The sequence below is a fragment of the Apostichopus japonicus genome, chromosome 3 (genome assembly GCF_037975245.1).
Source record: "Apostichopus japonicus isolate 1M-3 chromosome 3, ASM3797524v1, whole genome shotgun sequence".
NCBI lineage: Eukaryota > Metazoa > Echinodermata > Holothuroidea > Aspidochirotida > Stichopodidae > Apostichopus > Apostichopus japonicus.
Genome location: NC_092563.1, coordinates 15,026,593 through 15,051,988, shown reverse-complemented (window position 1 = coordinate 15,051,988; position 25,396 = coordinate 15,026,593). Strand labels below are relative to the sequence as shown.

At 38.2% G+C, this 25,396-nt stretch overlaps 3 protein-coding genes across 20 annotated transcripts in view; 1 reads left to right on the top strand and 2 right to left on the bottom strand.

The window, feature by feature from the left end:
• LOC139964506 (1-phosphatidylinositol 4,5-bisphosphate phosphodiesterase gamma-1-like) overlaps positions 1 to 4,168 on the top strand; it is an 82,217-nt gene extending 78,049 nt beyond the window's left edge. For all 5 annotated transcript variants that reach the window (XM_071966125.1, XM_071966150.1, XM_071966141.1 and 2 more), the window contains 5 exons: positions 97 to 214; positions 773 to 931; positions 1,986 to 2,074; positions 2,621 to 2,769; positions 3,201 to 4,168. In XM_071966125.1, coding sequence (XP_071822226.1) covers positions 97 to 214; positions 773 to 931; positions 1,986 to 2,074; positions 2,621 to 2,769; positions 3,201 to 3,270 — 585 coding nt within the window. In that variant the 3' untranslated portion in view covers positions 3,271 to 4,168. The remainder of the gene's footprint in view (positions 1 to 96; positions 215 to 772; positions 932 to 1,985; positions 2,075 to 2,620; positions 2,770 to 3,200) is intronic.
• On the bottom strand, positions 3,716 to 9,242 carry LOC139964531 (transmembrane protein 70 homolog, mitochondrial-like). The gene is made up of 3 exons (XM_071966163.1): positions 9,021 to 9,242; positions 7,545 to 7,702; positions 3,716 to 7,025 (listed from the first exon to the last, which is right to left on the bottom strand). Exons 2-3 carry the CDS (start codon positions 7,692 to 7,694, stop codon positions 6,411 to 6,413), a joined length of 765 nt encoding a protein of 254 aa, XP_071822264.1. The 5' UTR covers positions 7,695 to 7,702; positions 9,021 to 9,242; the 3' UTR covers positions 3,716 to 6,410.
• A 5,005-nt stretch (positions 9,243 to 14,247) lies between these two features.
• LOC139964461 (ATP-binding cassette sub-family C member 3-like) lies at positions 14,248 to 24,437 on the bottom strand. 14 transcript variants are annotated; one of them, XR_011791976.1, is made up of 7 exons: positions 24,308 to 24,437; positions 21,605 to 21,711; positions 21,204 to 21,362; positions 19,631 to 19,831; positions 18,602 to 18,816; positions 16,311 to 16,389; positions 14,248 to 15,121 (listed from the first exon to the last, which is right to left on the bottom strand). XR_011791976.1 is itself a non-coding variant. In XM_071966081.1 (6 exons), the coding sequence occupies exons 3-6, from the start codon at positions 21,258 to 21,260 to the stop codon at positions 15,112 to 15,114; spliced, it is 297 nt and encodes a 98-aa protein (XP_071822182.1). In that variant the 5' UTR covers positions 21,261 to 21,362; positions 21,605 to 21,711; positions 24,226 to 24,425; the 3' UTR covers positions 14,248 to 15,111. The 14 variants fall into 14 exon arrangements, 1 of the variants encoding a protein (XP_071822182.1); XR_011791977.1 differs by having other exon boundaries at positions 24,314 to 24,437; XR_011791975.1 differs by having other exon boundaries at positions 24,194 to 24,428.
• Between the last annotated feature and the right edge of the window lie 959 nt (positions 24,438 to 25,396).

The window sequence follows — 25,396 nt, the reverse complement described above, 5'->3', positions numbered from 1 at the left end:
TCAAGTGTAAGACCTCTATACGTTGAACATGTGACAATTTTCCTGGATTTTTTAATACAAGTGACACCATCTTGTTTTTTTTTCTTTCTTCTCCAGATCATTGCTGCCAGGAATCTTCCAAAGTCGGGCCGGGGAATCACCAGCCCATTTGTTGAAGTAGAAATCTGTGGCTGCTCGTACGATAACGGAAATAAGTACAAGAGCAAAACAAAGTGTAAGTTACTCTAACGTTGAAGATTCTTCCTCTCTGTATTGAGTGACCAATTCTGGAAGCTATCGAGCTTCTCACTGGAAAGTGCCATTTATTTCCAAATATCTGGATAAATTGGTTATTAATCTGTGAAACACTGCACTTTGGACTCTTAAGTTGTCCATACACTGCCCCACCTGAAGGCAACCCGACACAACCATGACTAAGGAAAGTGTGATTAGTTGGGCCGTGCGCCTCTGTTCTTTACTGTGTGTTCTCCGTGCCACAACTAATCCATCATAATCAATGTCGAGTATTGTTAAATTTCAAGTTTCCCAGATTGGCAGAAAAACAAATGCTCTGGCATTGGCAGTTACAATGTCTGCAGAACTTGATGCAGGGTTTGATCATTGGTGACCAGTTTTGATCTTTGTAGCATATTACTTGGCCAGAATATTACTTATGACCATTAACCTATTGAAAGGTACGTCTCTCAACTCTTGGATACTTTCAAGACTTCTGTCATTTTAGTGATAACATCTTTAATAAATAGTGACATTAATAATCATTTAACCTCTGCAGCTTCCAACGGCTTGAATCCGGTCTTCAACGAGAAATGCGAGTTTGACGTCCACAATCCCGACATGGCTTTCATCCGATTTGTGATTCAGGACGAAGATATGTTTGGAGATCCTAACTTTGTGGCTCAAGCTACGTATCCTCTCTGTGCGGTACGAGAAGGTAAAGTCAGTAGAAATACATCTTACCTGTTGAGCGTCATCTTTTGTTGAAATATTTCTTTGAAATGGTATCAGATAAGAGTGTGTAATGAAGAACCAAGTTTTGGTAGAACATGTTCAAGGGCGGCAGAAGCACTTTTAATCTGGGGGGAGGGGGGGGGGCACCGACATCAAAGGGAAATTCGATTGGACTGATGCAGCCTTATATATAGTACCCTTTATAACTCTTATTGTATTATCTTATTTGCGTATACACATCACTCCATCAACGCCCCCCCCCCCCCTCAAGGAAAATATGCATACTAGCACTGCAATATCCAATGTGCAAATTGGGAAACAAGGAACAAAATGAGCTGAAATTATGCTAGTTGCTAATGTAGGAATCTTCCAAATTAGAGTTTATTTCTTGTTAATATCTTAACAAATTTTTTTCCATTCGAAATAGCTTTGAGTTTGACCCACAGAAATTCATTAAAAGTCAGGGGCGTAGCCAGGATTTGCAAAGTAGTTTGCACGACTACAAGAAAATTTTTGGTTTTACAATGCCCTCAGATGGCCGGAAACGGCCCTTCCCGAGTGTTCATTCTGGTTTCCTGGCCTCTTGCTAACTTGAGACACCTCAATTTTTATGTAGAAAAAGGGCACATTTTTAACCTGAGGAAAAGTGGGGGGGCACGTGCCCCCTGTGCCCGGCGGCGGTTCCGCCGCCCTTGAACATGTTTCAATTTAACAGAGGATATCAAAACTCACTAATTTTATTTGCTTTTGGTTGTATAATAAGTATGTGGCTTTTAGTGTTGTTAGTGTTTTGTAGTGTTTAGTGTTATGAAACCTCAAGTTAATTTTCTGGTGCATTGTACTCAAACATTTTATTTTTACATTTGTTATAATATATTATTGTTATAATTATATCGTTTTTTCGATATAAATGATAGTTGCATGTTGTAAGTTGTAAATTGCATGTTGTGTTGGGTTGCCCTTGGTTACAATTGGCAAACATCACACAGGGTGTGTGTATATTTATTATTCAACCATTTATTCACTTATTATTTCAGGTTTCAGATCAGTACGGTTGAAGAATGCTTACAGCGAGGAATTAGAATTAGCCACACTGTTGGTTCGGATTCAAAAACGAATTATCGCCGTGAGTAGTCCTATGTTCGATTGCTCTCCTCCATGTTATTATATGCAGACATCCACAATTTGTTTTGTTAATAGTTTACCCGAGGGTAAACGGGACTGTACTCCTCACAACTGAAGAAGTGACTTTAAAAGGTAGACAAATATTTAACTAAAGAAGTGGCACAGAGGATGGATTTAGACTGCACCGGATAGCGATCTGCTGTTATTCATACTTCCATCTCATGGCTTTTCTTTGTGTTTGTTTTAGTAAAGCAAGGGAAGGAATGAAAAATCATGGAAGATGGGAACAGAACGTTCGTCTGCAATGATCACCAATATTCCTCAAATCAATAGACAGCATCAAATTCATTTCCATGCTATGAAATGTGCTTGTTTTATCTTAAGTGTAACATCGAAGATAAAAACTAAAACTTTAAAGTTATAGCTGTTAGTCGACCACAGTTCCTTGCACAGAGAGGGCAGACATTTCAGTCGCTCTGCAGACTATACACATTGAACATTCTTCTGTAAGTTTTGTTAATATATTAGTATTTTATCCATCTACTAGGAATGTGAAGATGAGCAGTTGTATGCCTCGATTCAAGTCCTGAGAGAAAAATCTCAACAGCTCGCCGCTGTCGTCTCTAACGATGAACTGAAGATGAAAGAGTACGAACACGTCCAAGAGAAATTACTTCAACTGCAGGAAGACCGAAGGTAGGTGTCAAAGGTCACCATAAGCTAATAGATATCAGTTTAAAGCAGCTGGGTGTATTTTGAGTTTTAATGGTGTAGTGCACTGCCCCCTTGTTGACTCATCGTCCATGCAAGTTATAAGTGTTGGTGCATTTTCCCCACCATAAGCTCATCCACAAGTTCCTCGAGGTGGTGTACATGTCGCTGAATGACTTGTCAGCCACTAATGTAAATACCAGTATGTTGTTCTGTAATGACATAGTACATGCCAATTATGCCGCTTCTCTGGTTAGTGAAACCACATGTTATCTAGCTTTCTCTCTCTCTATTTGTATTTCCACACTGGTGTCTTGTCTCTGTGGGGACGGGGAAGGGGGTGGGTCTATTGACACTTGCAATCCTTCAACTCTGACAATGTCTTTTTCTTCAACCTTCTCTCAAATGGCAAATAGGGTTCGAGTAGAGAGGAGAAGAATAATGAACGCGACCAACAGTTCCAGTTTACTACCTCGACCCCGTTGAGGGGGCTGTGTGGCTTACATCCCCCTCAATGTCGCTGATAGGATGAGGAACACTATCATTCACTGCGTCATCTCTTGAAACACGAGGATGAAGTACGCTTTCGGAGGATGGTCGGAGATCATCTGAAGTTTTGTCCATCTGTTGTATCTATGGACTAGTATTTACCTGTTTGAACCAGACTTCCAGGTTTATCACTATCCATGTAGCTAAATATGCATTAAACATGTTGCACATGATTGTTACTGATGAAATATTTTCATCTCTGTAAAGTTTTTTTTTTTCCCTTTACAACTCAAGAAGAACTCTGTCATCATAATCAGGGTAAATTTTTCATCTCTGTGAAGTTTTTTTTTTTCCCCTTTACAACTCAAGAACTCTGTCATGATAATCAGGGTAAATTTTGGTTACTTTTGCAGGTTATTCAAATGGAGTGATGTTTGATATCACCAAGCAAAAAAAAAAAAAAAAACACAAATTTGGAGGCGTATTTTCTCAGAGCTTTAACTCAATTTTTAAGATGTCTCTTGAAAAACTTTCATATGTACAGTACTGCTTGAAGAGAAGATGACCACAAATTTTGTGTAACCAAAATTTAACAATTTTTGGGGGTTTCATTTGTATCAAGCACTTTGTTGCTATGTCAGTAAATCATGCTGGGAATTTAGGAACCAGACACAAAACAAGATATGATGTAAAATAGAACTATTTATGCCTCATGGTTGTTTTTCTTTGTTGGACAGCCTGTGCAAATGTTCTGTGTAGATCTAACTAACACTTATAAAGGTAGCATCTGATATTTCAGAGTGTCTTGGTTTTTTTTCTTGTCTGTATTGTCAATGTATCGTGTTGATATTTAGTGTACTTAATAGATACTTAATAGTCCGTTTTAGTTTAATTAGTTTAATTAATATAAACAAGAACCAGGTTTACAGTACTATATGATACTGCATCATGAATGTGGAAACATGTCCTATAAATAACAATTTGAAATTACATTGCCATGTATGTTGTCTCGTCCAAATTACACAACTCGGTAGTGACACTAAACACAAGCACGGCCGATGGGTATCACGAATGTTAGCTGTTTGTCAAGCTGAATTCCGGATTAACCAAGACATTAGGGTCACCCGGTGAGTGGGTCAGAGAGCTATCTATCGGTTGGTACCAATATATGTTCAGAACGTTTTGGTACCAAATATTTTGACAATATTTGACTGGAATCACAAACAAGTATTTGATGCTTAATTTAAAATGAAATAAACAAATTCAATTAATTTTGTCATATTATTATTATTTGGTTACAAAATAGCTGGAGTATTGGTTGTTTTGAACATGGAACTTTGTTGTATAATAAAAAAGACTGATATGGTTTGCTCTGATCTGTGATCAAGCAAGCCTCATGGGTTTTGTATATCATATTATCAGAAGAGAAAGTATGTTTGTGCGTGTGTGTGTCACTAATGTCAGTTTAGATACCAGACCAATTTGATATTGGTAAAAGCTGTAAATATAATATGAAAAATATCTATTCCTCAGATCATGAATAAAATTCAAGATGGGGATGCTGCATATTATCCGACAAGTATTATGACATCTTTTGTAGCACCAATCTCATATTCAGTTCAACTCAGAAAATTATTCGTTTTAATCTATTCCGAGAAAATTAAAGACACAACTTGTACTAGAATTCTATGAAAAGTTCTTTCATTTTTGTAAAGTCTATAAATGGTAAAATATTAAATAATTCTTGTATTGTGTAGCCAAGGGAAAAAGTAGGAAGGGATGAGGGGGAAATAGGGGCAATGTAGGACAGGATTTTAAGCCTTCTGTAATGTATATTTGAAGCTTTTTCTACATATAAATACTAATCATGTATTGTTGAAAGTCTGCACAAATTTTATTTTCTTTGCTATGGAGGTCGTTGATTGATTTATTGTCACCATAATTTCATTATTTTTTTAATCCAGGCCATCTAAACAATGGAGAGGTATTCCATTGTAATCAGGAAGAGAAGTCCAAATATTTCTCTTTATTTTGTGTTTGTTTTGTATTTTTTCCTTACTCTGGTAATATATCTGAAAGTTTGGGAAATTTAAGATTCCTAAGTTCTATGTAAAACACAAAAATTATTTAGCAAACTTGAAAATTGAACAAGAGTTATTAAAAATTCTTTTGTAAAGAAAAAATCTGGCATTGTTGTTTATTTGTCTTAATACTCCTGTTGAAACACTTCTTGATAAGCTTGATTAAGCTTATTTGATGCTTTGATATACGGTTACATGTACGGTCACAGTTTGAAACAAACCTACAACAAAATTACATAATGGGGACACAAAATGCACAGGCTTCTGACTATGACAGAGATCCACTATATATATTTCGTTTTTGATAAACTCATAATAAAATTAAAACTCAAATAAAATTGGTAAACTTCTACCGTTTATAAGGTTATCAGTTTTATTTGGACAAGTTGGTTCTGTGCAAAAAAAAGTATGATAAATTCTCAGCATCGTTTAAAGTGGACCAATCACCAGTGGTGATTCACCACCAATGTGTACACCTCTGTGAAAGTACGGTAGCGTATATGAAGCTATTTCCACCAACTTTCCTGCCCTTCTCGCAGAGAGAGAGATGTGAATTATTTAACAGAGTTATGACATGCACAGAATCTTTGTGTGGAATAAATTACGACCACGGTATGCATGGTATCTTGAGATGCACGTTTAGTTTTCAGAGAGCAAATTTATAGGAAACTGAAATTATGTATTGGTAAAATCAGAAATCAATAGTGTCATCTGCAAGATCACCGTGCCCAGTAGGAGTAAACAAGTGTTGTTAATGAAAACGGTAGTAGGAACAACTACAGTAACCAAACATATTTCTATTATGTTTCACAAAAAGTGCAGCATTTTCAGTTAGAATTTACTTGAGCAAAATACAAAAATTCTGGGTCATTGACAGACTATTTGCTTGCATAATATTACAATTATGAGCTGTTTCAAATAACCATATTTTCTTAGCTGTGTTGGGCAAGAAGGTGTTGTAGGTAGGGAGTAGGGGGGATTGGAGGGGGAGGGGGAACAGATGTAACCCCCCTTCCAATTTCACTTATTGATGACTGGATGTGTTTTTCTACTCTTTTAAATCATTCCCATTAGTCTGTTGTAATCACTCGGAAGCTTAAACAGACCTGAATTTACGAAGAAAGGTCTCCCGTTAACTTTGAATGAAGTCAATCTGAAAATACGTTCGAGGGAATTCTCATGAGTGCTGAGAACGTCTCTACCTTTAAAACGCGTCTTTGTGACGCCGAAAAATGTCCTGGAAATGACGGCTATGTAAGTATCTCTGGCTTCGTTGTAGTAGAGTTTAAAAATCAAACGACGGGCAAAATATCTCAATAAAACTGGCAGGACAACGATCCCGGAAAAGAGCATAACAAGGGTCATTACGGTATTAGCCTGGAGGACGTCGCTCTCCCAAGCACCGACGATGAAATCGGGAGTCGTGTACAATCCAAACAGGGCGGTTGCATAGAAAGACGCCGTCACAAAGTGAAGATAATTTGCTGACCCCACTTCGTAGATGAGCCGATCTCCGTCAAACTTCTCTGCTTTGGATGTTCTCATCCCTTTCATGCTTCTCTGCAATCTCTCGATGTCTGGGTCCATTCTCGGAGGCACAGAACTTGATTCCCTTAAACAAGCCCACAGCGTTGGTGATCGATATTTGGTAGATTCGAGACACCTCTGAAGCTGCAAAGAATGATGAATCGACAGAGAAGGGAAAGTTTCAAAACTCGACATGAATCAGCTCCTTTCCTCATCTTAATTCAAGTGTCCTGTGATGTCATTCTCCCATCATGCTGGTACATGTACAATGCAATATACTTGCTAGTACATCCATGGATACAACTAACTTCAATACTAATGACTACTGGATCCTGATAAGTTTCTATGATTGTAGCTGTGAAAGCATTTGTACGAGCAATGCACTACTGTAGTTACAATTAACAATTTATAGTCAGTGAAATATATTCATTACTTACAGTATTCATTACTTACAGTTCGTTCAAAGATCAATGCATTAGAATATTCATGAGATACCATGTAGAGTTATTATCTTCTGCATATTTAAGCAATGCTGAATACTGCACTGTGGAACAACAGGGACGACAGTGGGCACTACACAGTTTTCAGGGACAGATTTTACAGCAGAAAATAATCGAAATACAGTCTTTTAACACTCAACACAAATTTGATCACTTATCTTACCTGTTTAGATACAGATTTACTGGTCAGCCCCACGCCACATTTACTACATATCTGAGGTGTAACATGGTAGGATCTTGTACAGGGTCCTACTGTCAATCTCAGCAGGCCAGGAAAGGCCTGGCGTAGATACATTGATGACAATCCTGACATGAAGTTGGCTGAAATGGACAAAACAAGTAGTAAAATACTGCTACTAGTCTTCAAGTTGGGTTTATATAACTTTGCATCAATTTTTCAGAAACATTTCAAACCAATTACCAACCGCACCTGTTGGAAATCACTCTAATAGATCAAAGTGATAACCACTGCTTGGCTGTATTGACATATATTACATAACATGCTGATGAGTTTATAAATAGACTACGCAACACATAAGACTGCCACACAAAAAGGCACATAATAATAGCCAATATTAACGTAATTATACAGGTGTGCACACCAACAATAACACCTATCATACTTTAAGAAAGTAGTGATCAAAAAAGCTACAACAAGAGTTTTAGTATTTTGAAGGTGGTCTTGTGCACCACATCTTTCACAGTAAAATGAAGTCGCCTAGGCCCTAACCGCTGGCTAAATACACCAAGTACAATAACATATGATCTAAAGGGAATCCTTTGAGGATCATTCTTTATGCTAAACAAAAACAATGCATACAGCTTAGCAAAAAATGTTTCTGTAATTGCATATAGGCCTAGGCCTAAGCATAAATTCTAGAGGATCTAAAAGTATATCATAATTATTAATACTGCAGGTACCACGCTATGCTAGCCTAAACTATTGTAGAGTGGAGTTGTAGGTTGGGGGGAGCAGGTTAGCTGTAACTGAAACTATCAACATAAACACAATCTTGAGACAAATGAACAACTTAACAGGAGGGTCTGTGTGCAACTGAACTGAATATATTTACAGTAACTCTCATGAGGCTGCATGCTATGTCCCTATCACATAATAGTACTGAGCTCCAGGAAAGGGAATGCAGTCAGGCATGCCTCATTACAGTAATACTATTATACAAGTAGTAATCACAGTATCAGAGACCTCTACACTAGTATTACTATAGCCTGGTACTGGTAGTGGTACCTGGACAAAATAGGGCCTACTTGGATTCTTCGGCATGCAGCATTTCAGTTCTCACATCACAATTATGTAAGCTAGTATCAGTATTACTATTAACCTAGAGATTGAGTTAAAACATCTGTCCAGACTTAGCTCCAGAACTATTCTGTGTACAAGAACTGTTCCAATCATAACCAGTTTAAGACAGTAACAGCAAAAATACTATTTGTTGACATATATGCCTCACTCAACTGTGCATAGCGTACCCGCACAGGTCAAGCCTAGGCCTACAGTACTCGAAATTGATAGTACCAGTACGAGCATGCTGTTTCGCAAAACTAGGCCAAACCTTATCCCATATATCGTAAGTAGAGGGTTAGCAAGACTAAGTATAACTAAAATAGCTAAAATTCTTACTTTGACTCGAAAAAGCTGTGGTCGACAGAAAAATATCAATACTTCATCAGTCGAGGATCATATCCCGAATGCACCATATAGCGAAGATGATAATCCACCGGATACTCGTAGCAGCTTTCCGACTTGTCAGATTTTGACTGAGGACACATTCCTAATTCCATAAAGGTAGTCTTGGATCACCCTTCCATTTCGTACATGCGCGCTACTATACCACATATTATGTTTATGAAATGAGTAATCCATTGCGCATGTAAGATGACTTCCAAAGCAGTAAGAGAGTGGGCTGAAAAGAGGGGGTTTTCCAAATTGTGTTCTTTATAAGTGCACAATTTGGAAAACCCCCTCTTTTTAGCCCCCTCACTAGTCCTCTCTGAAACACCCATCGACATTAAAATTAGACGTGGAGTAGAAGACACCCTTGTCTTTGTTATACACCAATTTCGTGTAATTATCTGACCGGGAAAGGCTTTTTGTTCATATGATTTCTATTTTTTTCATAAATCATAAATCAGGTTTTTTGCCCCCTGCACGCCCCCACACAACACCCAATTCCAAAATAAACTTCAGATTCGTAATCAGCGTGTCGCGAACTACCAGAAATGATACACATTTATCGCCTTTGCGACAAATGTTTTTTTTTTCACCTAAAAAACACATAGGCCTATAGAAGGGGTACGCACCTCTTGCAGTTTTTGCCAAAACTGACCCATTTATTCATAAATGTCAAGATAAAATTCAAGATGACAAACAAAGGTTTCATTTGACTGCTTTGAAATCACGTATCACTGGCAAGATGCGTCGAGCACCCTCTTATGACACTTATTTCGCTCAGTTTGCAACTTCAGAGGAACAATAGAAAACCGAAAAACTTTTAGGGACAACAAAAGGTTTGATAACCTTGTTCGTCGTAAAAGTTTTTCGGTCTTACTTTTCTTTGAGGTGATTTTTTTTTATGTCGCAAAAGCAATAAATGTGTATCTTTTCTGGTAGTTCGTGACACGCTGATTACGAATCTGAAGTTTATTTTGGAATTGGGTGTTGTGTGGGGGGCCAAAAACCTTATTTGCAGATTTTGCCAAAACTGACCCAAAATTGATTCAAAATCGATTTCGCCCAAATGACGTAACAGGGGGTAACCTATGCTCAGGAGCCCAAATTTGCAACTCCCAGGTCCATATCTGCTTCCGTTCGGGAGATACGTGGATAAACGTGGTCCCAAAGGAATCTGCCTAGCCCTCCAAAAGATTTTATTGACAAGATCCAAAGTACTATTTTTGATTTATTTCGAACGGGAAAACTGATAAAGAAAGGAGACTTACTATGTTTAACCCCATTGAAAAGGGGGGTTTAAAAATAATATATGTTCACAGCTTTGTTGGTGCTCTCAAAACCTCTTGGGTCAAGCGTTATTGTAATAATGCCAACACGGGGTATTGGAAGCTCTTTTTTTCATTCCTCTCTGTCGCCGTCCGGTAAAGAGTTGCTTTTTAATTGTAATTTTCATGACCAGGATATTTCCTGTATTTGAAAATACCTTCATTGGACAAATTTGTATGGTTTTGAGTAAGCTTAGCTACCTTTAAGAAACCTTCGGAAGGCTTGGGTGAGCAAATCCCCAATAATTTTATTAAAATTGATAATACCATTGTTAATGACAAAAAGCTTTTACGACGATGGTTTACTGTTTGTAAGGGATATGTCTTTGCCAGATGGGAAGCAGTTGTCCAAATAATGCTTTTCTGACCAAAGTCTTTTACATTGTTAGGCTATTGTATGCTTTATAAAAGACTTCCTTTCACATTGTATATTTGCACGTGAAAAAAATCAATCAATCAATTAATAACTAATAATTATTTCTAAACAGTTACAGTGGTTAGTGCTATGTACTTAGAAAGTAAGACAAACTCTCTGTCTAGAATTCAACTCCCAGAGGATGTATTGATTTGGTATTTCTTTTCCTCGTTTTGCAGTTAAAATATTTGAAAAGCCTATCATTTCTCAATTAACAGTTACTGTGGCGCAGTTGTTATGTTGAAAATTTTTGCATATTTATTATTGTTTTGTATAAAGAAATTGTCAATAAACTGAAAGAAATGAGACATACTCCTTGTCTTGAGTTCAAACTCCAGAGGATGCATTTGCTTTTCTATTTATTTGCCTCCTAATGTTGTGAAGATTAAATATTAGAAACGAATATTAATTCTCAACAGTTCTATTGGCGCAGTTGGTAGTGCTCTGAACTGGAGAGAGACAGACAAACTCTGTGTCTCCGGTTCGATCCCCAGTCAGAGCATTTTGATTTTTTGCTCTTTTACTGATTCCTTTCTGGACTTTGAAGTTTAAATATTAGAAACGAGCATTAATTCTCAACAGTTCTAGTGGCGCAGTTGGTAGTGCTCTGAACTGGAGAGACAGACAAACTCCATGTCTCTGGTTCGAACCCCAGTCAGAGCATTTTGATTTTTTGCTCTTTTCCTTCTTCCATTCTGGACTTTGAAGTTTAAATATTAGAAATGAGCACTAATTCTCAACAGTTCTAGTGGCGCAGTTGGTAGTGCTCTGGACTGGAGAGACACAGACAAACTCCGTGTCTCTGGTTCGATCCCCTGTCAGAGCATTTTGATTTTTTGCTCTTTCACTGATTCCTTTCTGGACTTTGAAGTTGAAATATTAGAAACGAGCATTAATTCTAAACAGTTCTAGTGGCGCAGTCGGAAGTGCTCTGGACTGGAGAGACAGACAAACTCCATGTCTCTGGTTCGAACCCCAGACAGAGCATTTTATATTTTTGCTCTTTTACTCATTCCTTTCTGGACTGAAGTTTAAATATTAGAAACGAGCATTAATTCTCAACAGTTCTAGTGGCGCAGTTGGAAGTGCTCTGGACTGGAGAGACAGACAAACTCCATGTCTCCGGTTCGAACCCCAGACAGAGCATTTTATATTTTTGCTCTTTTACTGATTCCATTCTGGACTTTGAAGCTTAAATATTAGAAACGAGCATTAATTCTCAACAGTTCTAGTGGCGCAGTTGGAAGTGCTCTGGACTGGAGAGACAGACAAACTCCATGTCTCCGGTTCGAACCCCAGTCAGAGCATTTTATATTTTTGCTCTTTTACTGATTCCATTCTGGACTTTGAAGCTTAAATATTAGAAACGAGCATGAATTCTCAACAGTTCTAGTGGCGCAGTTGGTAGTGCTCTGGACTGGAGAGACAGACAAACTCCATGTCTCCGGTTCGAACCCCAGACAGAGCATTTTATATTTTTGCTCTTTTACTCATTCCTTTCTGGACTTTGAAGTTTAAATATTAGAAACGAGCATTAATGCTCAACAGTTCTAGTGGCGCAGTTGGAAGTGCTCTGGACTGGAGAGACAGACAAACTCCGTGTCTCCGGTTCAAACCCCAGACAGAGCATTTTATATTTTTGCTCTTTTACTGATTCTTTTCTGGACTTTGAAGTTTAAATATTAGAAACGAGCATTAATTCTCAACAGTTCTAGTGGCGCAGTTGGTAGTGCTCTGGACTGGAGAGAGACAGACAAACTCCATGTCTCTGGTTCGATTCCCAGACAAGCTCCATGTCTGCTGTTCATGTCCAGGCAGAGCCTTTTACTTTTCTACTCTCTGGAGGGAGTGGAAGTATAAATATAAGAAACGAAGTTTCTCCAGAGGGAACCGAAATGGTGCAATTGGTAGTTCCATCGTTCAGTAAGCGATTGGTTTGGATTGCATCGGTTCAAGTCCCAGGTGAGTATTCGCAAAAGGAGTTCTGACAAGTGGATAAGGTGAATCCCGAATGCGGGCGGTCCCTCTCCTCCTGACAGGTGGATATGGTGAGTACCGAAGGGGAGACAGGGGAAAGGTGTGGACAAGGTGAAGTCGCCGCCCCCTCCCCCTGACAAGGTAAAGGCGCGGACAAGTGGAGTTCGCCGCCACCCCTCCCCCTGACAAGGTTCATGCGCGGACAAATGGAGTTCGCCGCCACCCCTCCCCCTGACTAGCTATTCTGGGGTGAGGGGGTAATGGAGAAAATCTTTTACAAAAATGACTAAGTCTAAACAGCAGGATCTTTAAATATTTGTAAAGCTTTTTAAACCAGAGGCCCACCTAATGGTCTAGTGGTAAAGACTTTTGCTTTTGCATGTCAAGGTCCCTGGCTCAAACTCAACCTCTGCTTTTCCTTTTACAATACTCCAGTAAAAGGTAAAAAAAAGAAAGAGATGCTTGGAAATAACTATTTTTTTTTTAATGACAAATCAGTTCATGGACAGGATGTTTCTTCATCCCTCCCACCACAGTCCTTCAACTACCTGTCCAATAACAGGTTATCCCTTATCAAATACTAATCAAAACATGCAATGCATCTTTCATAAACATTCTTAGTGATACCTGCATCTACTATTGAGATGGTTGGGTGACAACAGACAGTTAGTTTCTATAATGTTTCTATTACTTATAATATCAGCCTGGAAGGCAGTTATTGAATAGTGCTAAGCAGTCACATGTACATATGGGATATGCCCTATGGCCTTTTACTTCACACCAGTTTACAATAATACCATGGCACCCCTGCTACCATCAATATCATTTTCTTTAACTTTCATTAATTAACTAAATCTGATTTTGAATTAGTTTTAGATAACTCTTAACTTTTACATTTTTGCCCTCCAGTTTGAAAAAGGAAACGATACTACCATAGCACAAACAACATAAATGTGGAAAGGTTGCACCCTTTCACTGCCGTCTCAATCACCCCCCCCCCCTCCCACTCCGACTACCACACCCCAAATTATATACACGAAGAGTGCATTATTGAAAGTTTCTCTAAATAAAGTCTTATCAGTAAACCTGTGCTACTGCAAACTGAAAATTCAATTCAAAGATTCTCCCTCTTCACTTTCATTTCTCCTTCTCGATCCTTCGCCTCACCCACCCCCCCCCACCCCTGGTCCTTCCAACTACCATCCATAACTCCTGCCAATATCAAATTCAATCACCTTAACATCCCCATAATGTGTCAGTCGGTCAAGCACCACAATGTTTGTAGACCAAGAAATCAACAACCAAAACCCATTTTTAAAACTTTAAAGCCCCATGAAATAAAGATGCTGTTTTTTCTTCTTTTTCTCTAAACGAGATTAACACACAAACACCAAATCTAAAATATATAGAATTCCAATTCCCATTTTGAATATTCTTCAAGTTTTTGTTGCCAAGCCACGTTAAAAAAGTGAGTGTTATTCTTTTTGGCCTTCCCCCATCTTTGTGTTTGCATTGCAACAAGGTGTAGTTTTCTCTATCAAAAAAAAACAAATAAAATCAAATAAAACTTAAATAAAAGATGATAACAGCACATGCAGGAGAAGAGTGAGAGCCCTCCCAAATACTACCGGCTTATGTATACAAAAGACCTCACGGACGCAGATTAAGGGTAAAGGAGTTATACCGATTTGAAGTTCCAAATAACCTGGACTAACCCATTTGACCTGACGTGAATCATTCCTGTGGTCTTATGATGGATGTTTATGAAATGTGATATATCAATCTGTGGGTGCCTCACCTGAATGTACCCGGAACCACGGCATGCAATACATGCAGATATAATCATCTAACTGTATAATGCCAACACATACATACTGTAACAACGAAGACCAAAGAAGAGAGTAAAAAAAGAAAAATAACATGGTTGGTAAAAAATGTCACTCCTATTCACCTGCTGACATTCCCACTGGGGATCGCATTTGATCCCAGAGAGACGCGATCTTTTGATCCTTTTTCCGACATCTTGGCAAATCTAGAATTACTTTTCACCCCCACTCCACCATCCATGCAGGAACCCACCCAAACCCCCCTGCGCGGCCGATTTATTCTGTTTCAGTTTCTCGTCCAAGGAGGGAAACTCTATATGGTTCAGCACTATGTCAAAGAAGAGCGGTTTGCACGGTGACAGCTTTAAGTCCGGTGGGAATGCTGTGAAGTTGGGCTTGGCAGGTCTGGCTGGTTGGCGTTGTACCGGTCCAGCCTTTCCACTAGCAGTTGATTGTCCTTCAGACCGAGTTGCGCCATTCCTTTGCTGATGGAAGGTTCACTGGAATCTGAAAATTAACGCAAAGAGGTTCTTGGTAAGCCATGGCCTTTTTTTTAAAGTATTCTTGGGTGGAGGGTATTTTCTATGGGTGAGAGTAGTCGGAGGGTGGGGGAAGTCAATTCAATTAATTGTGAGAAATATCATTCAATTAGGAACCACATAAGGCCTATTCTTATCTTTGTAGTAAGTTTGTCAGCTTGAGCTACCTGACAGTTCATAAGTAGGGGGTATATTGGAGTGGAATTTGAGATTTGAATCCCTGAACAGAGAAAGTTTACAAAACTTGATAATTTGCAGTCATTTTTTGTTGTTGCTGTCACAAACAGAAATGGATACCCACTTTCTATTATTTGGAGAAGACAGAGACTGGTTCAATCGCAGTCTACAAGGCCAGATAAACTCTTTTTATTTTGGCTTTCAATTTCTTTATTCTGACAAATTTCGATAGTACAAAAAACAGCATTTTTGATAGGGCTTTTGATACTTCCTTGTGATCCCTGGACATCATACATTCAGCTACGAGCAAAAATAACTGTTGTCTGTCCTGTCCACTACAATACTCCTATTCTAATATTTTCACACCCTAAGCGCTAATAGGTCTCTCCACCCCCCCCCAAAAAAAAGGGGTGAAAAGGGGCGGTGCTGCTTCCAACTGAATTAATCTTTTCACTCATTGTTTAACCAAAGAGAAAAATTTGGGAAAGAAAACAACAGATTATTAATATAAATGCCATGTTTCTCTGAATCATTGTCTATGCTCTGATGGAAAACATTTGTTCCAGTAGCAGGGTTCAATTCCCAGGTTCCAAATGGACTCGGCAATTTAATCTGCATTTTCCTGACGATCAGACCCAAAAGAGAACATCGATATGTCTCTCCACCGTTATCCCAAAGAAGAAACCTTTCAGAAACTCAAGGGTACTATAAAAGGAATTTCTTCCTTTTAAACTAACCAGGGTCCTACACAAAAGTAACAGGGTAGTAGCATGATGGTCTCTGCCTGACTCCCTCCCCCCAACCCTATTTCTTTTCTTAATTTTTTGGTATTCATCCTTTCATATATAGTCCATCTTGCATTTTGCCTTTTGAAAAACACGAGATCCTTAATCTTCATCCAAAGCAGCAAAAAGTTTATTTCCAAACACAGTAAATTGATTATTATTATTATTATTATGCTTATTATTATAAGTACATACCTAGAATGGAGGCCGCCTGAGCAGACTACTTCAAGCCGTTGATATCTTGTACAAGAGTGTCCAATTCCTCTACCTCCACCTATCGATTAAATGAAACCAAAATCTAATCATGATGTCTTCCAGTACTCCTCCCATAGAGCGAGAGATATCGTGTCTGAAAGTTTGGTAACCAGGGATGCTAAGGTGGAAATCTGTATTTAGTTTAGTTTCGTTTAACGAAATGATATCCGGGGAGTGGTTGGTGAATATACTAAGTAGGAGGCTTAATTCTGGAAGGATACTGTTGATGTTTAGGTGGAGGAACTTGACCGAAGAAGGGAGTGTGCTTGTCATGTAGGTGATTGAGGAGGGCTAAATATTGAAGGTTGGTGGAGATGTTCCATAATTACAGTTTTGGGGATATTTAAGTTTAGGTGTTTTAGTGTTAACACGGTGGCATAACTGGCAAGGCCGTCGGATTTAATATTAATGTTGGCTTTTTGGAAGGTGTATTGTACTAATTCAATTACAAAGGTTGCGATATTAAGCATTGTCAATTACCACACAGCTATTGCAGAGACTGTAGCATGGTGTGAAACCAATTACCTTTTTATTAACAGCTCCAAGACCAAGGAATTAATTGTTGATTTCCGTTCAGTTCAGATGCATGATCCAGTTATAATTAATGATAGTGAGGTTGAGGTTGTGTCAAATTTTAAATATTTAGGACTCATTTTTAATCATACTCTCACTTGGGACTCTCATATAGGCTCTACACTTGCGAAAATAAAGCAGCGGCTATATTGTATTTATAGGTTGGGAGGATTCGGTCTAGAATATGAGTAACAGCTTTGGCTCTTCCGTTCCATGGTGCTTTCCCTCATGGTCTATTGTGCTCCTGTGTGGCTCTCTTCCTGTTTCAAGACACAACTCAATTTGATTAACAGACATTTTAGAAAGTTTTATTCTGTAGATGATCAGTACATTGAAGATATTGTACTTCATTATGTAAGAGGGATTTTGACTGATCCTGACCATCCTCTCCATAAGTTTTACACCATTCCACGTAGGTTGTATACCCTACCTCGTATGCGTACTGAACGCTTTAGACATTCTTTTTTACCGAGGAGTATTAAGCTTTTGAATTGTCACATAACTAGTTGTAATTTTTATCATACTTTTGTATATATACTTTGCATATTTTTAAGCTGCGGATTCCATTTTATTATGTCTTCATTTTATGATTGATATCAATAAATTTTACTTTACTTTACTTTACTTTACTTTCTTCAGTGGCAATTTTATTTCTTATTTCAATTTTAGGGGTAGATTTGGTTACATTCACGTAGGTTCTTTGTTGTTGTTGTTTGTTATTAGCTTCAGTTTAAGCTTGTTTAAATTTTGGGCATCCTTTGTAAAGGGCGGCATGAGTCCCTGAGCAATTGGCACATTGTGTTTTCTTTTGGTTTGGGACAGTGTTCAACTCTGTGGTTTTCGCCACATCTGAGACATCTGGTATAATTTTTGCAAGTATGGTGGGTGTGTCCAAAAACTTGACATTTGAAACATTGAGTGATCTGGGGGGGGGGGGGGTTCGTGGTATTCTTCTATTTTGTGTTTATAGTATCCTAAGTAGAAACCTTGTTTGATTAGGGATTGTTGAGGCTCTTGTTCTTCAAACGTTATTTTTACTTTCCAAGTTGGATTGTTTGTGGCATGACTAATGAGTCTTTAAGTTGTATTGGGGGTGTATTCTTGGTCTTGGAGTTCTTGTTCAATATCTTTGATTTGAATTTCAGGGTTTATGCCACAGGGTACTATGGAGAAGTTTCTTTGTCTTACTTTTTGGGGGATTTTTGGTTTGGGGTTGCCTAGTTTAGTCCATGGTTTCAGGAGGATATTTGCAGATTTAGGGTCATGGGGGTGATTAGGATGTTGTTACTACGAAGATGCTTTACATTTGAGATCATAGCATTTGGTTTTTCTTCATTGATTAGTTTAGCAAGTGTTACTGGGTTTTTTTATAGTTCTGGTAAGATTCCTGATACAATGATTGTTTGAGCAGACATTTTGGTGGTTGGTTTGGAGTTAGGAGATGGGTTTATTTCAATGGAGTTTTGACTTTGTCTTTTTCTGCTATTTTTGTACAGGGATTCAGTCATTAATGTCTATGCCAAAATCAGAGAGGTTTAGGTTTTCGACTAGGGGGGCGGTTATAGGTGGGTAAGGGGTTGTCATATTGGCAAAGCAGCCCCTCCCTATGAGTTTTAAATGGCTTCTATACAATGAAATTGATCATAGACTTAACTTACCAGAAAGAATTAGTCTCCAGCCTAAGACGGCAGACGGAAAGAATAGGAACTCCTTTTGAAGAGACACACTATGAATCAAAAGTGTACTTGGGAGCGTTGTGTTGGTATCCATGGAGGTGTACGTTTTGTAAATGGCGGGTAAGTAATAGAGTGAAGGATGATGGGGTGGCGTTTTGTTGAAAAGCTAACTGTTGACCAACATAATCCTCAGATCCCTAATGAAAGGAGAGGAATGCAAAAGAAATTAGCCAATTGTCTTCAAAGTCTCGTACATTTAGCACAAAACATTAAACACTAATAAGCAACTAATTCCAACAAAGTTTAGGCTGTGATTGAAACTTTACTGATGGAAACATAAGTAAATATATATTACATTTTTAGGAACTTTTCTTTCTTATGACTAACCTTGACTGTATATTGCAGCTTTCAGCTTAGCTGGTGATTTTTCATCAAATCAGCTCATCTTTGAGTTTTCTGATCTTGACAACAACCAACTGTCTTTTTAATTTACTACAACCCAGACCACACTAATTGGCAACTCTTTCCAACAATCTAAGGCAACAATCATCAATTTAAGACAACCAAATTACTAACTACACAATGATTCCAACAAACTAAGGCACCAGGTCTCAATAATTTAGCACAAAACAGACCACACTAGTTAGCAACTCATATCAATAAACTAAGGCAAAACTTATAAATTTAATACAAACACACCACACTAATTACCAACAAATTATCACAGCACTCCTCTTCAATTAAGCACAAACAAACCACACTAATTAGCTACTCATTACACCAAACTAAGGCACAATGTCTCTTTAATTTATCACGAAACAGACCACACCAAATACCGACTGGTACCAACAGGCTACGGCACAGTGTCTCGTAGGTTTAGCACAAAACACACCACACCAAATACCGAATGCTTCCAACAGGCAAAGGCACCGCGTCTCCTACATTTAACACTGATCTTGACAACAAGCAACTGTTGAGAGGACAAGACTGATGTTAATGATTCTGGCTCACAATGATGTTTCCCTTGACACTTAATTTTTCTCCAATTTCTGTTAAATCACCTCCAGATAACACTTCCAGATCTCTCTGTAGAGGACAGGCTTGAAGGATCTTCTCGTATTTGGTGGAGTTGAGATCTTTACCAAACAGAACGTTTCCTCTCACGGTATCATTTTGGATCCAGGCTTGTTGAGCAACATAGGCCACAGATCTCTGATGAAAGGAGAGGAATACATAACAAATTGGTCACTTTTCTTCAAAGTAACAGCAAAAGTAAAACCCTGTTAACAACCAAACTGTCAGCCGTGAGACAAAAGATGTGTACTCTTCTAGAGGGGCAATTTGTGAAAGAAATGGAATTACATGGTCAGATCAAAGTTATTGGACACTGGTTTGAACAACTCTCATAAAAGACCTCACTAAATACCAACTCATTCCTTATTACTTTAAGACAACCAAAATACTTATTACAAATTCATTCCAACAATCTAAGGCAACGGGTTTCATTAATTTAGCACAAAACAGACCACACTAATTAGCAACTCATATCAATAAACTAAGGCAGAACAAACACACCACACCAATTACCGACTGGTTTCAATAAGCTAAGGCTGAGGTCTTATACATTTAGCACAAAAACAGGCAACACCAAATACCGACTGGTTCAAACAGGCTAAGGCACAATGTCTCCTACATTTGGTACAAAACAGACAACACTAATTTAAAACTAATACCAAAAAACTAAGGTACCATGTCTTAACAATTTAGCACAAAAACAGACTACATTAATTAGCATCTCATGCCACTTAACTTAGACACCAATTAGCTTCATTTTGATGTTGTCATGGTTGCTTGGAATGAGTGGAATGTGTAACTCTGTACAAACTATATCATGGAACTTGTTCAGCCTTTCTGTAAGAATAGTAATTTAGCACAAAAAAAAACCACATCAAATACCGACTGGTTCCAACGGGCTAAGGCCTTGTACATTTAGCACAGAAACAAGAACACACCAAATACCGACTGGTTCCAACAGTCTAAGGCACTTAGTGTCTCGTACATTTAGCACAATAACTTACCACACCAAATACCGACTGGTTCCAACAGTCTAAGGCACTGTGTCTCTTACATTTAGCACAAAACCTGACTACACCAAATACCGACTGGTTCCAACAGACTAAGGCACTGTGTCTCCTACATTTAGCACGAATACAGACCCCACCAATTACTGACTTTTTTCAATAGGCTAAGGCACCGTGTCTCGTACATTTAGCTCAAAAAAAGACCACACCGAATACTGACTGATTCCAACATGCTAAGGCGTGTCTCGTACATTTAACACAAAAACAGACCACACCAAATACTGAATGGTCCCAACAGGCTAAGGCACCATGTCTCGTACATTAAGCACAAAAACACACCAAATACCAACTGGTTCCAACCGGCTAAGGCACCATGTCTCCTACATTAAGCACTGATATTGGCAACAATCAACTGTTGAGAGGACAAGACTGATGTTCATGATACTGGCTCACACTGATGTTTCCCTTGAATCTTACTTTTTCTCCAATTTCTGTTAAATCACCTTGAGATAACACTTCCAGATCTCTCTGTAGAGGACAGGCTTGAAGGATCTTCTCATATTTGGTGGAGTTAATGATCTTTCAACCACTTGTTCTAATCCTGATCCAGCTTCATTACAGACATCCAAGACTCACTATTTTCCTGACATTTCCTGACAGTACTGTAAAAGATAAGAAGATTTCATATATTGGAAAGCAGATACTGTAGACATTGCAACTAGACTCATTTCTATCCACTCCCTCCCTTTCCTCCCTCCCCCTGACTACCTAAACAACCCTGACTGCTGCCTCATTGATATAACTATGTATAAACAAATGTACATCATTGTGGTTTAACGGCAGAAATAAACGAAACGGATACCAGAGCTTAAATATTTCTGTGTTACTATAGTAAACTGCATACCCAAACGGAAGCATTACAGAATCTTCAATGTCTCAGACCTCCAGCAGGATGTTAGTCAGTTCATGGAGTCTTCTTGTGAATCAGTGTGGCCACTGGCCAATGCAATGCTGTAAAGACAAATATAAAAGCAATATGTATATACTGTATATATACCTATGGTGTGAAATTAATTTTAGTAGTTTTTTTTAGTAGTTTTACAATAAGATCATCTTCCAGTTTGCGTATGCAGATACCTTTCCGATGAATGTTTACAAACATGAATAAACTGTACCTCTTTTTGTTACTAAGTGCCTGTTTATTTTTAATACTTTCAATATATATGACTTATTAATGAACCTTACTAGACATTGCTATCAAACCTACATATGGAGTACTTCACAAAATGCCAAAACTTCCTTTGATGTACTGTACATTGTTCACTAGTAGGAATGAATAGTAGGAATGAATTGAACACAATTTTGAGAACATTTCATCAGCCAAACAATTTTTGAGAGCATGTACTAGTTTAAACAAACTTAACAAGCACATTCATGAAGAACTGGAAAATTGAAAAATTTCTGAAATAAACATCATTCTTGAAACAAGAAACTTGACAAGTGAAATAAGGACCGACACTTAAGCTACAACATGTACACTTAGCAAAGATGAAAACTGGCTTTTCGGCCTTACACAAGTACCAACAACATATTGGTATATTCATGGTAAACCCTCATGTGCTTCCATGACTTCTAGCACCTGCGTAATAATATTCTATATCACTGAACAAGGACAGAGATACTATATATTGTACTTATATCTCTCAATACTCTTAATATGTGTTTACCATGAGTTGTGTTCCTCATAACTTAATCAATGTTTTCAAATTAAAAACCAAATTAAAGACAATTACTCAACAATGAGAGGTCAACTTAGCAAAGTTTGAATTCGGTTTAATAATAATCAAAGTTTCAGTGAAACAGTTCTGCCGACTATAAAATCATGCCTTAGGCATCAAAAGAAGTCTATGATCTGATAAAGATATGCCGAGAGTTGGACCAATACTGTTAAGCCTAGCTTCAGGTCAAAATTATGCTAGTTGATCAAATTAATACATGTATATCAATTTAGTTGCCTACGCTAGGTAACATCAGCTTGCATAGAGAGTTTTCTCCATACTTGAACCATCACCAACATCAATTAGACGTGACAGAGCTAGGCCTAATTGCTTGAGAATTTCATTTTACAAAGTACCGTAGCTTGTATAACAAGCCTAGGATAAGCTACTTCGTCCTGATCTCTATCTAGCCTCCACTTTGGTAGGCTAGCCTAGGTTTTCCCATTTTCATTTGGTGGTAGGCCTAGCCTGGGGCCATTTGTTCCCTCCCCTAACAACGTTATTTTCCTCCCACTAAAAGTTGAGTAACTTACTTTCCCTACATCATAGCCAGGGGAGTCAAGTACGTTTTCATGGGAAATTAACATTTTCAGGGGAGTTAACTAAGGTTTTTCATGGGAGGCATATTGGCTAGACTATGTGGAAAGAATAGATGTTGATACTGTACGTGGAATAACTGTAGGGAAAGATTTAAGGGAGAAAGGTAACGTAAAGGGTGAAAAATAACATGGTTAACTGGTTAAGGAAACTAACATACTATTTTCATTGGAGGTAACTGTTGTTCTGTAGGCTCTGATGGCATATTTTCTTTCTAGAGTAAGCTAAAGAAAGTTGTGATAGTATGAAGGAAAATAGAAAATGTGACCAGGTAACTTACTGTACTTGTGTAACTGTTCAGTGATTGAAAGATGAAAAGTGTTTGTGAATAGGCCCGTTTGTTTGTATGCCAACATGGGGTAATTAATATGCGTGGAATCCAGAGTGGTTATGGGTTGTATGGCATTCATTGTGGGAATGAAATAACATAGAAACTTTAGCCTATAGTATAGGTATATGCCTTCCAATTGGTTCCTCCCATAAAATTGTTGTTTTCCCATTTACCAATACCAGTTTCTTCAATTACTACAAGTGTCTCTTTGAAATATGTTCCTTTCTTTCACCAAACTCTCTTAAATCACAAGATACATTTACTACGTACAGTTGCTTCACTACCTAGCCTAAATTAATTCTTTCCACAGCCAAGCCGTCTTTCTTTCCTCCCCTGAAAAACGTTTGTTTCAACCCTATAAAAATAATTAAATATCTAACAGGAGCCGGCCTGTCATGATGGAAAAAAAAAGCAATGAGAGAGAGCTTTCATCCTAAGCTAATTTGTCCGGTTGCGAGTTAGTGTATTGAGAATGTGTTAGATGGCATAGCCTAGGCTATGGTAGGCTACTCTGGTAGGAATTTAAAGACAATTAATTAAGTTAGGCCTAGGGCCTACACTAACTGTACTAGCCTTAACCAGAAAGTAATTAGGCCCAACCAGCTAGGTCTAGTATTTTGTCGGAAGATATTAAGTGACTTACTTTACTTACGTGAATTGTCTAGTGAATATCATATTAGGCCTAGGTTAGCATTCCAACTTTCTATAGACGCCTGTGCCTACGTGAGCTAGCCTATCGTTAGGCCTAAGCGATACTATTATATGATAGGCTAGCCTAATTTCTCACGCTCGCTGACTCAAACAATGTGAAGTACTAACTTGCTCCACAAAACTAATGAACAACCTTCGCCATTCAAATTCTTTGGCAGTTACTACCCGTACAGAATAGGCTACAAATTACAATAACGTATGAATTGTTAGCTAACGGATGCCAGGAAGCGAACTGCTCGTGCAACCTTTCGTGAGCTTTATAATACAGATCATAATTCGCGCTCCTTAGCTTAAACTTTGACCGGTGTGAAGTTAGATACGTTCCTCATTCGATATTCGCGAATGAGTAACTACTACCTATTCAGTTACGTATTCGACAATGGTATCGACGTAACACCTCTGGCAAGACAAAAGCTTGCTTACAAGATGTTCAACATTTGGTCGTGGAAAGATGTTTAGTCATATGAACTCTAATGACTATGTAAAAGGGTACTATAATGCATCTTGCCCGGTCCAAATAGTTCTTGACCAACTAAAATGACCACTACTTCATCAGTTTTTAAATTAATGTATCGGGACCTGAAAAAAATCACTTTAGGCCCTAATCAAGACTAGCACGCCTTGGACCACCTAACCAATGGGTCATATGAATTCTTAACACATTGTAGAAGGATACTATAATGCGTCTTGCCCGGTCTAAAGGGTGCTTGACCAATTAAAATGACCACTAAATTAACAACTTTTTAAATGAATGTAACAGGAACTGAAATAAAAACATTTGGGCCCTAATCAAAACCAGCACGCCTTCGACCACCCAACCAATGGGTCATAGGAACTCTAAAGACATTGTAGAAGGGTACCATCATGGGTCATGCCCGGTCCAAAGAGTGCTTGACCAATTTAAATGACCACTGAATCATTACTTCTCTAATGAGTGTAACAGGACCACGAAAAAGCTTTGGGCCCTTATCCATGCAGCACGCCTTGGATCACCAAACCGATGGTTAACATGAACTCTAAAAACATTGTAGAGGAGTACCATAATGCGTCTTGCCCGGTCCAAAGAGTGCTTGACCAATTTAAATGAAGTTCAGAGAGAGAAACCCTCATAGAAGGTTTAAGTGCATATTTAAAGCAAGAGTAAGAACTCTGAAGCTGATTTCATTACCTGGATGCCAGGTATGTTTTGTCAAAAACTATAGAGTCCTTCATAGAAGTAAACTGAACTGAATTTGACCAAACAATGTTCACCAAAAGAAAGTCATAGCATTGGAAAAAT

Excerpts from the sequence above, each read along its gene's own strand:
- LOC139964531 (XM_071966163.1), bottom strand. The coding sequence starts at position 7,694 with ATGTCAGGATTGTCATCAATGTATCTACGCCAGGCCTTTCCTGGCCTG. Across the intron at positions 7,026-7,544 it reads GTAAATCTGTATCTAAACAG|CTTCAGAGGTGTCTCGAATC; the intron begins GTAAGATAAGTG and ends CATTCTTTGCAG.
- LOC139964461 (XM_071966081.1), bottom strand. The coding sequence starts at position 21,260 with ATGAGAAGATCCTTCAAGCCTGTCCTCTACAGAGAGATCTGGAAGTGT. Across the intron at positions 19,832-21,203 it reads TCTGGAAGTGTTATCTCAAG|AGATCTGTGGCCTATGTTGC; the intron begins GTGATTTAACAG and ends TCCTTTCATCAG. Across the intron at positions 16,390-19,680 it reads TCTGGAAGTGTTATCTGGAG|GTGGAGGTAGAGGAATTGGA; the intron begins GTGATTTAACAG and ends TTTAATCGATAG.